Source organism: Nasonia vitripennis (genome assembly GCF_009193385.2).
Source record: "Nasonia vitripennis strain AsymCx chromosome 3 unlocalized genomic scaffold, Nvit_psr_1.1 chr3_random0004, whole genome shotgun sequence".
In the NCBI taxonomy this organism is placed as follows: Eukaryota; Metazoa; Arthropoda; class Insecta; order Hymenoptera; family Pteromalidae; genus Nasonia; species Nasonia vitripennis.
Window position 1 is genome coordinate 34080 of NW_022279623.1, and position 13222 is coordinate 47301.

Here is a 13222-nt window from a genome sequence, read left to right on the forward strand (position 1 = left end):
CTTTCTCTTGAACACTATTCTCACAATCAGCTTCCATACTTCTATTTTACCTGATTTTTAATACTTTATCACGAACAACACGGTATAAACTAATAAATGAGTGTAAATGTTCAAGACTCTACGCGCGACAGGTGAAGACCGGCATGCGTTTGACGTTTAGATCTTTGTGTCGTCTGCTTTAGCGTTCACCGTCGGTAAAATATTACCGGCACAGCGCATCGAATCAGCGAGACTCCCGCTGTATTGAGAAGTCAGCTGCAATGGTTATAGTGTTCTTACTTATAAATGAGTCAGATATTACTACATTTCAAGAGCATGCAGATTTTATCTATTTGTATTTTTTTTTTTTATAAAGAAGTTTTAATTGTTTTTTTTGCAAATATAATACGCAAGATACCGGATGTCGCGAAAACTTGATTTGAAAAATTCCAGCCTTGTATTTTCATTTCAAATTTCCGTTAAATAACTGCAAATCAAACATATGCAATTCTACTAATTACTTTTACGTGTGTAACTAAGGAAACACGCAGTTTTTTAAATTATGGAAGACAATAATGAGAAACTTTATGATTTCTAATTTTTATGTAAGCATGATTACCATACCGCGATTGTCGAACTCTGCACATTTTTATTTTTTTTTTTTTTTTTCGTCCAAGGCTTTGCAATTAGGTGTACAAAATTATTCGAAAATCTGATAATAAAAAGTAACATAAAATTAAATCTTGTTTGTTGATCAAAATAGATGAATATGTAGAGATGACCTTATTTTAATTTCTCGTCAAAGTTTTTCTGTAGAAAAAATGTTAAGCATTAGAAATTTAACTTAATAAGGTGTAGTTCCAATAAGTTGAAAGTTATATATACGTACTAATAATTTATAGAAGCCCATTTTTATTGCATGTTCATCATCGTTTGGAAAATCTTTGCTCTGAGGATACGGCAAAATATGTGATTCTTCGCCTTCGCTTATTCTCTGTTCTTCTTTTGCCAGGTCTCGTACATCCACAGAGCCAGAAAGTTTATCTAGCGGTAAACTGTTGAAAATCGAAAAGAGATATTATAAATAAAAAAAAACTGCCTAATGGATAAAATAAAACAAATTGATGACGAACGAATGATTAGACCATCAACACACATGCATACAATTTCAGTACAAGCTGACGTGAAGAATCAAATAGATGTTGTATGTCACTGATGTAGCCGAATCGGATGGGAAAATTGTTTTACAAACTTGACATACAAGGCCTCATTCTACTATAAATTTAGAGATAGATTTTTAAATTCGAAATGCTAGGTATGTACATTATCAGATATTCCTTTAAGATGCTTTAATTTTGTAATAGCATCTTTAAATTATGTGCATTTAATATTTTTACAGTAAATTAATTAAATTCTTAAACTAGCATTATTTATTGTTTATGAAAGCTATCACAAAATCATTTCTCCCACGTCATACTTTGTACGTCGCGCAATACCTTGACTTGTTCTACTAAACGCAAGCAGGGGTGCCTTTCACCTTTTTTGAAGTGACAAATTTAATTTTATCGTTTCGTGGAAGGAAACGTTTGGATATATCTCACATCTCGCTCACCTTTCAATATTGCATTAAGTACGTGCACTGAGAGAAGTATTCTTTTATAGTAAACTCCGTGACTTAACTGTTAACACACGTGAATTGGAAGGTCTAACAAAATATAAACACTAAATAGTCGATACCCGAATTATTTGTAGATAATTATATTTTTGAATCTGAAAATTTCAGAAAACAAATACTTCAATGCTACTTCTTATATTTAAAACTATAAATTAATGTACCGAAAAATCGATACCAGGATCGACAATACCCGTAAGTCTATGACTCTATGGCCCGGCGATGTCAAGGCCAATTTATTATAAGATACAGGAAAAATGTGTGTTGTCAACTAATATTTGAACATGATAGTGTACTATTATAAATAACGTACCAAAAATAATGAATTTATGTATCTGTTTTGTCCTGCATATTGCATAAGAAACGACTTTGAGTAGAGAGAAACATACAATAACTGCCAATATGAATGAACGAATATTCACGTAAAAAAAAAATACTTCTCTCTGTGTGTGCGCCAAAGATGCTGCACCGCGTTAAAATGCGTTATGTACGATAAGTGGCTAACAGCTCGCCATGGTAAAAACAAAAAGGCAGGAGAGGACTAAGAGATGGCTGGATAATAGGTGTATAAAAAAGCGAAAACGCACCTGTGTTTTGCCAAAGAGGTGACCTCGGGCAGCTCATCGCCGAGTGGCTGGGTCAGCATCCTTCCGCGCAGGGGCACCTGCATCAGTTGCCGGTTGACTAGTCGCGAAAGTAGCCAACGCTCGCCGAAAGACGGCGACACCACACGCTGTCCGGCTGCTGGATGCTTCAGACTGAGGTCGCTCGGCATGAGGCTATCTACTGGCCGCACGACACCGCTGCGCTTCCCGTGGGCTGGAATTATTTCATTTTGCGACTGATTTATTTGCACGGGAATTCATTAGTCGGTCTGACGTGTTTGGGCATTTGATCGTTTCGCTTCGGTGCGTGGGAGTTATTATCCTAGTGGGTGTTGATTTACGATATAGACATATTGCCGTTGAAATTTCGAAGAAAGATATTATTTGGAGTGGTGACAAAATAAATTTTTTAGTTTTTAAATTGATGAGTTTTAATTAAAATGAAGTGTATACTTGCATGATATGAAACACAATTAATTTTCATTTCAATATTTTTCAGTACTTACCACCCCAGCACGAGTGTCCATAGCTCAAACAGGAACCTGAAACTCGAATTAAAATACGTCGTTGCTAAGGTTTCATAAGTAGTCAGTTGGTCTAAGAATAAATTTTCATGCTTTTGTCAGTCGTGGTTCATTCATGAAATAGACAATTTTAACTCTAATAAAACAACAGGAAGTTGCACTGCGCTTTTTCGCAGTTTCGAAACTCTCTTTCCACAAAGAAAGTTTCTTCTGAGCCTTTGTCTAAAATACCTCTACAGACTTATATTCATCTTTATACGCATAATTAGGAAGACTAATTACAAAATGCGCATTTTTTGTTGAAAATGTTATTATATAACAAAGCAATGAAAACAAAGCATGCAATTTTTTGTAACTATGTGAGACGTGCATGATAAATGCATGCTTATCGCCTCTATTCATATTCTTAGCATAATTTTTCACATGCAAAATACGATTCTTTGGTTTAATAAGTAGTTGTAAATAATCGACTGACAATAACTGTGAAACCGTTATTATAAATTTGCGAACAAATAAGATTAGATAATTACGATATTTAATGACGTTTCAGAAAAATTGAAAAAATTGTACAACTTCGACCAGTAAAAAACTGCGCGTCTGCAATAAAAAAAACTGATACTACTCATGAATGAATCTCGTCAATAACATTAGCACTTCAAAGCAATTCTATTGCAACCGCTCTAATCACACTGTAGAGGAAAAGGAAATACCAACTTGAAAGAGAATAAGCTAACGGTAACGGGAGGCGCATTATGCGCGAAAATTGTAGAGCGTTAAAAGCATTATACACGGAGGAAGGAAAAGGGGGACGTAAAACAGCCTGGATATTTCCCGGGTGTGTTTAAGCGTGACCGAAAGAGAAAGAAAAGTGTGGGTGAGTGCGAGAGAAAGAGAGAGTCGCTAGGTAATTCGAATGTCACTGACGTGTGTCCCCGAGGGAGGGAAAGACGGGCGTGCGGTCGCGAATTTTCCTGTTCAATATTATCGAGGCGTAAATCAACAGGTGCCTGCTCTCTGAGATATTGCCAGCGCTGTTGGCGCGATGTAAAGTCCCCGCGTGGCATCTTCGAAATAAAAGCTCTGTTTTTTTCTATTTTCCGAGAACCAGCGCTTTGCTGCAGCTCCCCGTTGATGTGTAATTGAAAACGGGATTTCTTTCATCTTTTCAAAAGATTGATGTTTCGAGTTATCAAATAATTTTTATCGATTTATTCGATTCTTTCGAGACATCTCAGACAATTTCGATTTACTTGACTATTCGGCATCAATAACAAAATCGAACATCTTCGTAAAGCAATTTACAACAGCTAGAATGGTTATATAAATCGCTTACGTCATTTTATTGATTAAAATGTAGATTTGTAATTTGGCTGACGCGTGAAAATAACAAACTTCTGAAGGTGGATTACAATGCTTGTTCTTAAGAAACTGGTCAACTTTGATTAGTGGATAAAGGTATGCGGTTACATGAATTTACATATAAACAGAAGGGTTGTTGCGGGGGAGTCAAAATCAAGCACCTTGAGCCTTGAACGACTTCGAACCTATGTGTCTGATTTGGCGGGCGCTGGGACCATGAGTTTCCTTCTACACTCAATTTAGAACTATTCATCACAGGAATATATTATTGTATAACAAGCTGTGATCGAATCTAGGTCGGCTGCAGGAATATAAGCTGGCTATGAATTAAGATCTCTCTGATGTGCGCTTCTTGTCCTTAAGATGCTGACGGCTAATATTGCTTGCCTTTTTACTAATAGCTTACAAGATCATAGAAATTTAAATTGCATCGCGTCGCTCAAAAATATGCTTAATATAAAAAAAAAACAAAAACTGATGAAAAATAATTCTAAATTCGCGCACATGAAGTCTGTTTGATAATGGAAACTTCAACAGTATTTAGTCATAATGAAGTGCAGTTCTAATTTATTACCGAATCGGATTGAAGTTAAATACCTAAAAGTGATAATAATACATTTATAAAATCTCGGAAGTCTGCAAGAATCAGAATTAAAATAAAAAGCAAACTACCATTTTGATACGTTTTATGTTATGACGTCAGTAGCTTTTGAACATCTTGTATGGTCTACGCTATGGAATTTCAAAAGTGTGAATTTTATTGTACGATGTCTATCTGTATACACGTGCCAATATTGGAAAAGCGTTAGCGATTATTTCAAATCTCATCCTTCTTATATACAGCGTCAGCATCCGATTGTCGGATACGGCTACATATATATTTCTAAAGCCGTTTTCGCTTGAACGAGGAAGAGCGGAAATTCTTTGAAGAGCTATGTGTCTGCTACTTTCTTAATCTTTCACTGACTCGACTTTTTCACAACGTTTTTCGATAAGTACAACAAGTCAATGCAGCTATAAAAGATAAGTAAGAAAAAATTGTTAATTGATCATTAAATTATTTAACTAGCGCTGCTCCGCCTGGCACCATGTAAAATAATATGCCGAATGTTCGGCCTCTCTTAGAGTTGTTCGAAAAAGGAAATTCTGCCTGTATAATGTAATTGAAAGAAAAACATTTGTATAAGCATCTTAAAAATATATGCATATTGTATTTAATGACGTATTCACATTAACGTCACCTGATTATTTTTGGGAATGCCTCGTGAAGTTTCCATTTTAAATGCTTATGTCACGTAAAAGCTTTTGAATGACGACAATAAATTTAACTTTGACACCGGCAATCTCAGACTGCTTTTCGGTTTAATATTTAATTTAATAATATATTCTTATTCATTTTAAAAACTGATGATTTTAACCTGACGTCATGATTTCATTAATTTAAAGCTCCCAAAACTTTTTGTTTTTAATAAATGTGCGTGGAAAGCAAAAGTCGACTTGATTATCTAATTTTCTTTACGTATAATACTTGCAGTGAACTAATTGGTCGGTTTTCCCCCTATAGTATATCCCTAAGTACATTACCTTGACAAATTGACGCACAGTCCTAACCAAACATTTTTTTCCTGTCGCCTCACTATACGACTTCTTCTCCTTGGATAAAGCAAAAGATACACACAGACTAAACAAGATACAAATAAGGTACGAAAATAAACCAACCAATGCTTGGAGCACGAATCAATGTCGCAACGCAATGCTTCATTTTGCTGTACATCCGACCCCAGACTATGACAAAATAAAACTTTACAAACCAATAAAAATTCGGTTTTATAACAAACACTTTCATTTTTTGAAAAAAAAGTTTGATCACTAGTTTTTCGCCAATCTAACCGGAAATTGCATACTAATATTTAAAACAATGACCAATGATATATTTCATTAGCCATCAAAGATAGTATTGTAGAATTTTTTCTAAATGCCAGGCACATCTTTCATCACGGAAGTGCGATGCTTTCTCATCTGTCGCCTAGCAGTAGGTCGCAAGTTACGAGCTATGAACTCTGTTACGTCTCAACCAATTTAACGACAGTGGCCATTTATAGAATCCCATTGCTTCATTATAAATATAGATATAGAAATATTGATACGAGCTATGGATACATTTTCTACGTCACGAGTGCATGTGAGAGCTGCAGGATGCAGTTATTACAAGTAAGAATTTATTCGAACTGCCAAAAGGTTCATTGTATTATTTTCTTATTACATCAGGTGGACACTCAAATGGCTACGCGAGGGAAAGCGAGAAAGAAGGGCGAAACTACGAAGCAAATATTATTGAAGCTTTAGAGGGCACATGGAATGGAAATTACTGCTTAAAACACGTCTTTGTAGAGCATTTATCCAGAAACGAGCTATGCTATGCGTAACGTAATTCAGTTCGTTAACTAAAAATATCTGGATGTATAGCACGATAACATTGTATTCATATTCCAATAAAATGTTAACGGTTGCAACTATTTGATATGAAAAATAAGTTATTGAAACTTAAACGAGTTTACTACTGTAGGTGCGTCTTAATAAACTCTTGGTACAGCAGCTAATAGCATCAAAAGGCTCGACATCGTGCAAGTCCGACGAGCACGCGAAGGCATTTGGAAAAATTATGATCGAACTCCCTGAAAATTTCAAGGAAACTTCTGAACTGAAAAAGCCTAGCTCGAAGAAAGCCCATTCCTCTTCGGGAAAAAAATGCCCGTATAAAGTTTTAACGCCGAAGGCTCCGTACAGAGCCGCAGAGCCAGCGGTATACATTCTCGCATGAGCCGTCGCTTTCGCACCCGTATGCGTGTGTATAAAGTCCGCGTAAAGGTATGCACGCTCGCGCCGCCGACGACGAAGACGACGAGTTCGCAATCGAGAATGAGGCAAGGAGGCATTGTGCCTTGAAGTGCGGTCGGACGAATGGCTGCCGCTGGAAACACAACTTCTCCCAGTTGAGTCGTAAAAAAGAAGCGAACGCGTCGCCAGCCCCCGTACAGGAGCACGCGGCATTTAAATTCTATTCACCGGTCCACGAGATCGGTGTATACGAGACGGCTGTGTATTCATAGAGAGACCACGAGAGCGGCTGCTTATTAGACCTCGATTAAACTTTGATAAGTCTTTTCGGGCTCTGAAACATTAATGGGCTCGCCTTGCTTGGAAAGTGTGTGGGCTGTTTTGTGCGTACGTTTTGCTTTTTTCCGTCGAAGGAGGAGAGGCGCGATTCTCTACCTTTCTCGCTGTGCGCCGAGGTATTACGGTGTGTAGCTCAGCCACGCTTCGCGGTAGCTATATACTTTAATCTCGAGGTCAAGGGGAAGGATTCTTCGAATATTTTCACGTGGAATTAGAAAGGCTGTCGATGCACACTCGAAATTGCAAACTCGCGAGGGGAGGGTTCCATCGATGCGAGGATCTTTATCGAGACTCGTATACGAAAGTAGGAAGCACGTTATTTTAACGAAAGATATATATATATATATATATATATATATATATATATATATATAGTATGTATTTTTTATTAGCAAAGCCCACGCCTTGGCGGATTTGCCATATTATCGCTGGGATAACTCATCGAAATAGCGAATGAAAGCATCTCCCTTCAGAGGTCTTGTACGTTTTCTCGATTGTGGCTGTGATCGATCTACTCGGCGAAAGCCCGACTGTCTCGTTCACCGAGCGGACAATATGCCACGTAAAATTTGATAATATATATGTAATAAATAATAATCAATACAGTAGGTCTTCCACTTGTTGTTTCTCTTCTTCCGTGTCTTAGCAGATGATTTTTCTACGTTCCCGAATTATGCATGGATTCCGTCAGTCGGCCAATGCGTGGGGATGCGTAAACGACCCTTGCATCTTTTATGAACGCGAGAAAACGTGTCACGTTTCACGCAAAGTGCTGTAAAACCAAATTAACCAGCCGCCAAATTTTTCTAAAAAATGTTGCCACGTGTTGGAATCAAAATATCCAATGTAGTCGAGGTATGGTCCCGCCCGTTTTTTCGATGGCAAATAGTGAGAAACATTTCCTTGATTGCCTATACGCGCATAGTGCACTTCCTCGAAACTACTTGGATGTAAGTGGTATAGTATAGTTAAGGTATGTCGACGACTGGGAACACTGTGCAGTACTAAATACTCGAGCACCTTTATTGTTAAATTTCGCTTTTCGAAAGAGCTCCGCGAAAATAGTATGAAAACTCGGAATGAATTCAAATAATTAATCAAGAACGTCTTCGCGCTGATTTATGTTGACTCGTGCAGCCGAACGGAACTTTATTAAAACCGCAATGCCCCCTTCAATCATTCTAAAATAGACAACTCCATTCCACGCTTATACACTTACTGAGCTCCAACGCGATGCAAATAAGAAAATACTCGATGAGCTCTCGATTGTTTCGAGCGCCATCGATGATTCCAAGGAACTGGATATTTTATGAATAACCGATTTGTCTCTTTCATCGAGTCCGCGGTGCGTCAGAAATAGGAAGAAGCCCAAGAGAAAGAGAAGCTAGAGATTCGGCTCGTGCTAGACGTCGTCGAGGGAAATTCGTCGCGGCTTGGTTTCCGCGTTCGCTTTCTCTCCTCGTTTCCGCGCTTCGGGGGTGAGCGTGCGATTGGAAAACCGTTAAAGAGCCGAAGGCATGCGAATGAAATCTTTATGACTTTATACGTCGGTAACGGAACTCAAAGATTTCCTGGGTGATTTTAGGTACTTCCGGGGAAAAAAGCGATTGCGCGACACTCGATTTTTGTTTTTTGCTCCCCTCCCTCTCTCTCTCTCTCTCTCTGTCTCTCTGAAATAACGACAAAAGAGTGTGATTTCTCGCTGTTTATCTCAATGGGCGGTTATGATTTCTGAAAACCGTACGTTGGAAGTGTTTTAAATTCACTTTCATGATTGGATTTTTGTTGGTTATGATTATTAAATTAATAAATTTTAACAAGGTAACACGATTTTCGAGGTGTTTTAAACCACCAGCATGCACTTGTTTTATAACATTCAGGATACTATAAACGCTGGATGGAGTAGACGAGTGGTTGCAGGTAACATGATGTATACTTATATTTAATATGCCACAGAAGTCTTTCATTACAAGCAGGAGTTAAACTCAAAATTTTGTAACCTTCAGAGTATTATCCAGATGTTGAAAAAAGTCGTCGGGCTTTTGATTATGTATGCCTTATAATTGCAAATATTCATGAGAGAAAAAATCTCTTCTCTGAAATAATTATTTTTCTTCAAAAATATTATAAAAGTCGTGTTATTTTCAACGGTCTCAAATTACATTTCACGGGAGTACCAAAAATAAAGCTATCTCGAGCTATGACAGGGAAAATTAATTATGTAAAATTAAAGCATGTTCCATTATCCTGTTCACTACATCAAGCGCATCATTCTTATCAGATTAAGAATTTTTCGCGAAATTTAAATAGTAGAAACTTATATTATCAGGTTAACATAGTAAATTTAGCTACAAACTAATTATTGCACAAAAGCTAGGATTCATCCAATGCGTTAAAATAAAACAAAAGAATAATTTTATTTGCTGAAAATACTGTCACATGCTTTACCGATATTTTTGCATACAATTTAGAATTTAGATGAAATTGAAACTAGTAAATTTACAATCAACTTTTTAATTTATTTATCGGCATTTAAAAGCACTACTGGTTGGATACTCAATTTGAATCGTGAATTTTTCGCTTTTGATATATTGCATCAAAAGTGGAACTTCTTGCATTTTACGTTCGATTATTTGCCCAAATTGTAGCGAAAATAAAAGTTTTCATAACTTTTTATGTATACTCTAATTTACTAACTTTAAATACGTTTAAAGCCCTTACTACTAAATGTATTACAAAATATTCATACATAACTCGACTAGTTTCATGAACACTCGTGACAGGTGTACAGAAATAAATAAGTGAAGCTTAACATTTTAATTGACAAGTCAAACAACTTTTTGATGTTCAGTGCGAATAATACAAGGCAGCAATTGCAATAAAGGTGCTTGAAAAACTATTATGAGTTATACCTGCTGCGCATCCGGCGAAAGACGAAATTAATATTAAGATGCCAGCCCAACAATAAACGTTCCTTGGTGCGACCAATTCAGGATTTCCCCGCATTTTCATCAGGTGCTATTAGTCAATGCTCAACGTGTGATGTTGTAATCTGAAAACATAAATCCATAATTTCTTGGCTGATTAATCAAGTTTGATGAAATTACGTTGGTATATTCCCATCATGGAGGTTATATTAATGAGATAGGGGGAGATGGATTACTGAACGAGAATCACGTCGAACGCGTACCTGTAATTATTCTTTTTCCATGTAAAAGTTGCTAAAAATTAATCACCGAGCCATGCACTCGATCAACTGCGAAAATAAAATTCAGGTAAAGCATGCGTGGGATGTACGCGATATTGCGTAAGTTAGGATTAATTTTTGGCAAATTCTTTCTAGTTATCAGAATTTTCAATTCAAAACGATATTTTTTTTCGAACCAAAGTCGTTTAATTTAATTAGACTTCAATAAACCTTTTACGGGAATATGTTCAAATAATCAGCGTACAAGCGCGAGCATTGGATTCGCTTGACAATATTCGCTGCAATAGATTTTCTGCGTGAACTTTATTGGATGCGTTAGCAACTGCAACTTCTGACGCGCTGCACATCTCTACGAAAACGGAAATTCCACTTGTGGCCATGGCATCCTCGCCCACATGCCGACTCGCTTTCAAATTCGTAATTTACTTGATCATTCATCTAGTTGGCCCGATATATGTTGTACACGTCTCTATGCAACTTTCTGACCCCGTTTCCGAATGTTGCGTTGTTACTACTTGTTGTATTATGAATTACAAGGGTAGGACAAATCTGTTCTTTCAATGTATCGTCTCTAACGATTTGCAGCCTCATTATTTTTATCAACGAATTTTCAATACTCCCTAAAGATTCACTCTGGCGTTTAACTTAGGCTAGTAAACATTTATTATTGTGCGATTCCTGCTTGAGCGAAATGTATTGCGTTGACTTTTTTGCATTTTGAATAAATAGTTATTAATTAATAGATGAGTAATTAAACTATTTAGTTTCATTGAAATTTATTTACTTTCTATTCGTTTGACACTTTCTGCAGAATTCGTACAAACTACGCTATTTTTATCGACAATAACTTTGTTACATGCGTATTAATTGTGATTGCAACTCAAGTTTTTGAATGCGGAAAATCTATGCTAGATAAATTTAAATATATATAGAACGAATGTAATTAGGACAAAGTTCAACTAATCTTTCTAGCTATTCTTAGCTACAAGCAAATATTTTAATAGCAAGTCCATGTTGACCGCTCAAACCAATCAATTTTATCTTTTCTATATTTGGATTATCTTCAAGCACATCACAAATGAATGCATTAGTTGAATTAAAATTGTTATCGCTTCTTTGTAAGCATTGAAACATTATAGATTTATCTTAGAGAATGTTAGGAAGAGTTTTGATTCGTAAAGTTTTATTAATTATATTTGCAACTATATCTATATAAAGACTATCGAGTGTTGACATAGTTTACAATAAAAAAGTGTTTCACTTCCTAAAAAAGTAGTGCCATATAGATTATCGATAACGTACTCTATCAAAGCTTTAAGTTTCAATTTAAAATATCGCCTAGCGAAAAAATCGTTAGTAAAACAACGTTTGGGAATCGTTTGATATAAATTGAATTTTGAAACTACTGAAATCCGCCAAATTACTTATCACCACGCGTGCAGTGCCGCATACTACATCATCTTCACATTGAATTGATAATGTTCCAAAAATATTGTTTATTTTAAAATTTTTATAAAAGACGCTAATGTTAGTAACTATTCACAAATTAAAAGACACCGCAAAAGTTACAGTCACGGTACTGATAAGAAAAATAAGTGAAGACATTTTCGCATAATTTCCAGTCCAACTTTCGCAGCACGGCAAAGCTTCGAAGAAATATTCCATCAATAACCGGTTTCAGACCTCCTAAACTCAACGTTATGAGATTACACGCGCAATTTTCTAAACGCACTTGTTGTACCGTGCAGAAATGTTCATACTCTCTATAAACTTTCATAGGATAAATTTTTGTTCACTGCCGAGCGAAAAGAGAAATTACGTTCACAAGCGCTTTCCTCGGCGTTTGCCCGAAATCACGACAACACGCGAAACTGTCTACCGATGACGAGCGAAAATACACGCACCGTCCCGCTAACCCGCCTCACGAAGTCGTTTACCTTCTCTTCCTCAATCCTGCAAAACTCGACACTGTAAATCCGTCTCGAGCAGCGTTGACGCGATGGCCCAGTGCTAGTGCAGGGTGTTCCGGCGGCCTCGGCGCAGCGTGAACCAGTCGAATGAAGAAGCTGCAGGCGCGATCTTCGAAATCGTCAGCGGACAGAAGCGGAGCAGCGCAGACAGAGAGCAGCAACGCGCGCGTCTCTCGGGGAAGAAGTGCCGAAGGGTACGCACCTGAACTCGCGGCAAGGAGCCGAGCACGAGGGCTTTTATAGACGCGCCGCTCGACTCACACATGGAGGAGAGGAGGGAAGGGAGAAGAGCAGTGGAGGCTTGTAAACCCATGGCGGCCGCGGTCCATGGGGTGGGGCGCGGCTTCTGCCGCCGAGCAGGTCGCGCACCTGCGTTGGTGGTAGCAGTCTACGAGCTGCATTGGCGCACTGCACATTGTCAATATCTATGGATGAGCATAATGCCTCGATGTGGGCCGGACAGCTGTATACAGACTTCCGCATGTACGTAGAACACGGTTCTTCTTCTGCGCAGCTATAGGTGCTCTTTCGCGCGCGCGCGCGCTCGCGCACCCCTCGCCTCCTCCGGTGAGAGCTTCTTTCATGGAAATTTCATTCATCTGCGTAGGATCTAGTTAGGTAAACTCGTCAAAAGGACTTATGCACCGAAAAAAAATTTGGTTAAGATGCTTAGGCGTTGAGGCTTGGCCTGTCGCGTGCAATGAAAATCGTCTGAGTGACTTATACTA

General features: G+C 37.6%; 1 protein-coding gene across 2 annotated transcripts; it reads right to left on the minus strand.

Annotated features, from left to right (window-relative positions):
* Positions 1 to 285: 285 nt before the first annotated feature.
* Positions 286 to 12903, minus strand: LOC100679516. Of its 2 annotated transcripts, none has more exons than XM_016987295.3 (6): positions 12462 to 12903; positions 10229 to 10368; positions 2763 to 2798; positions 2239 to 2470; positions 869 to 1034; positions 286 to 789 (listed from the first exon to the last, which is right to left on the minus strand). In XM_016987295.3, exons 2-6 carry the CDS (start codon positions 10326 to 10328, stop codon positions 763 to 765), a joined length of 561 nt encoding a protein of 186 aa, XP_016842784.1. In that variant the 5' UTR covers positions 10329 to 10368; positions 12462 to 12903; the 3' UTR covers positions 286 to 762. The 2 variants fall into 2 exon arrangements, with proteins under 2 accessions (XP_016842784.1, XP_003425623.2); XM_003425575.5 differs by having other exon boundaries at positions 2763 to 2804.
* Positions 12904 to 13222: the final 319 nt, after the last annotated feature.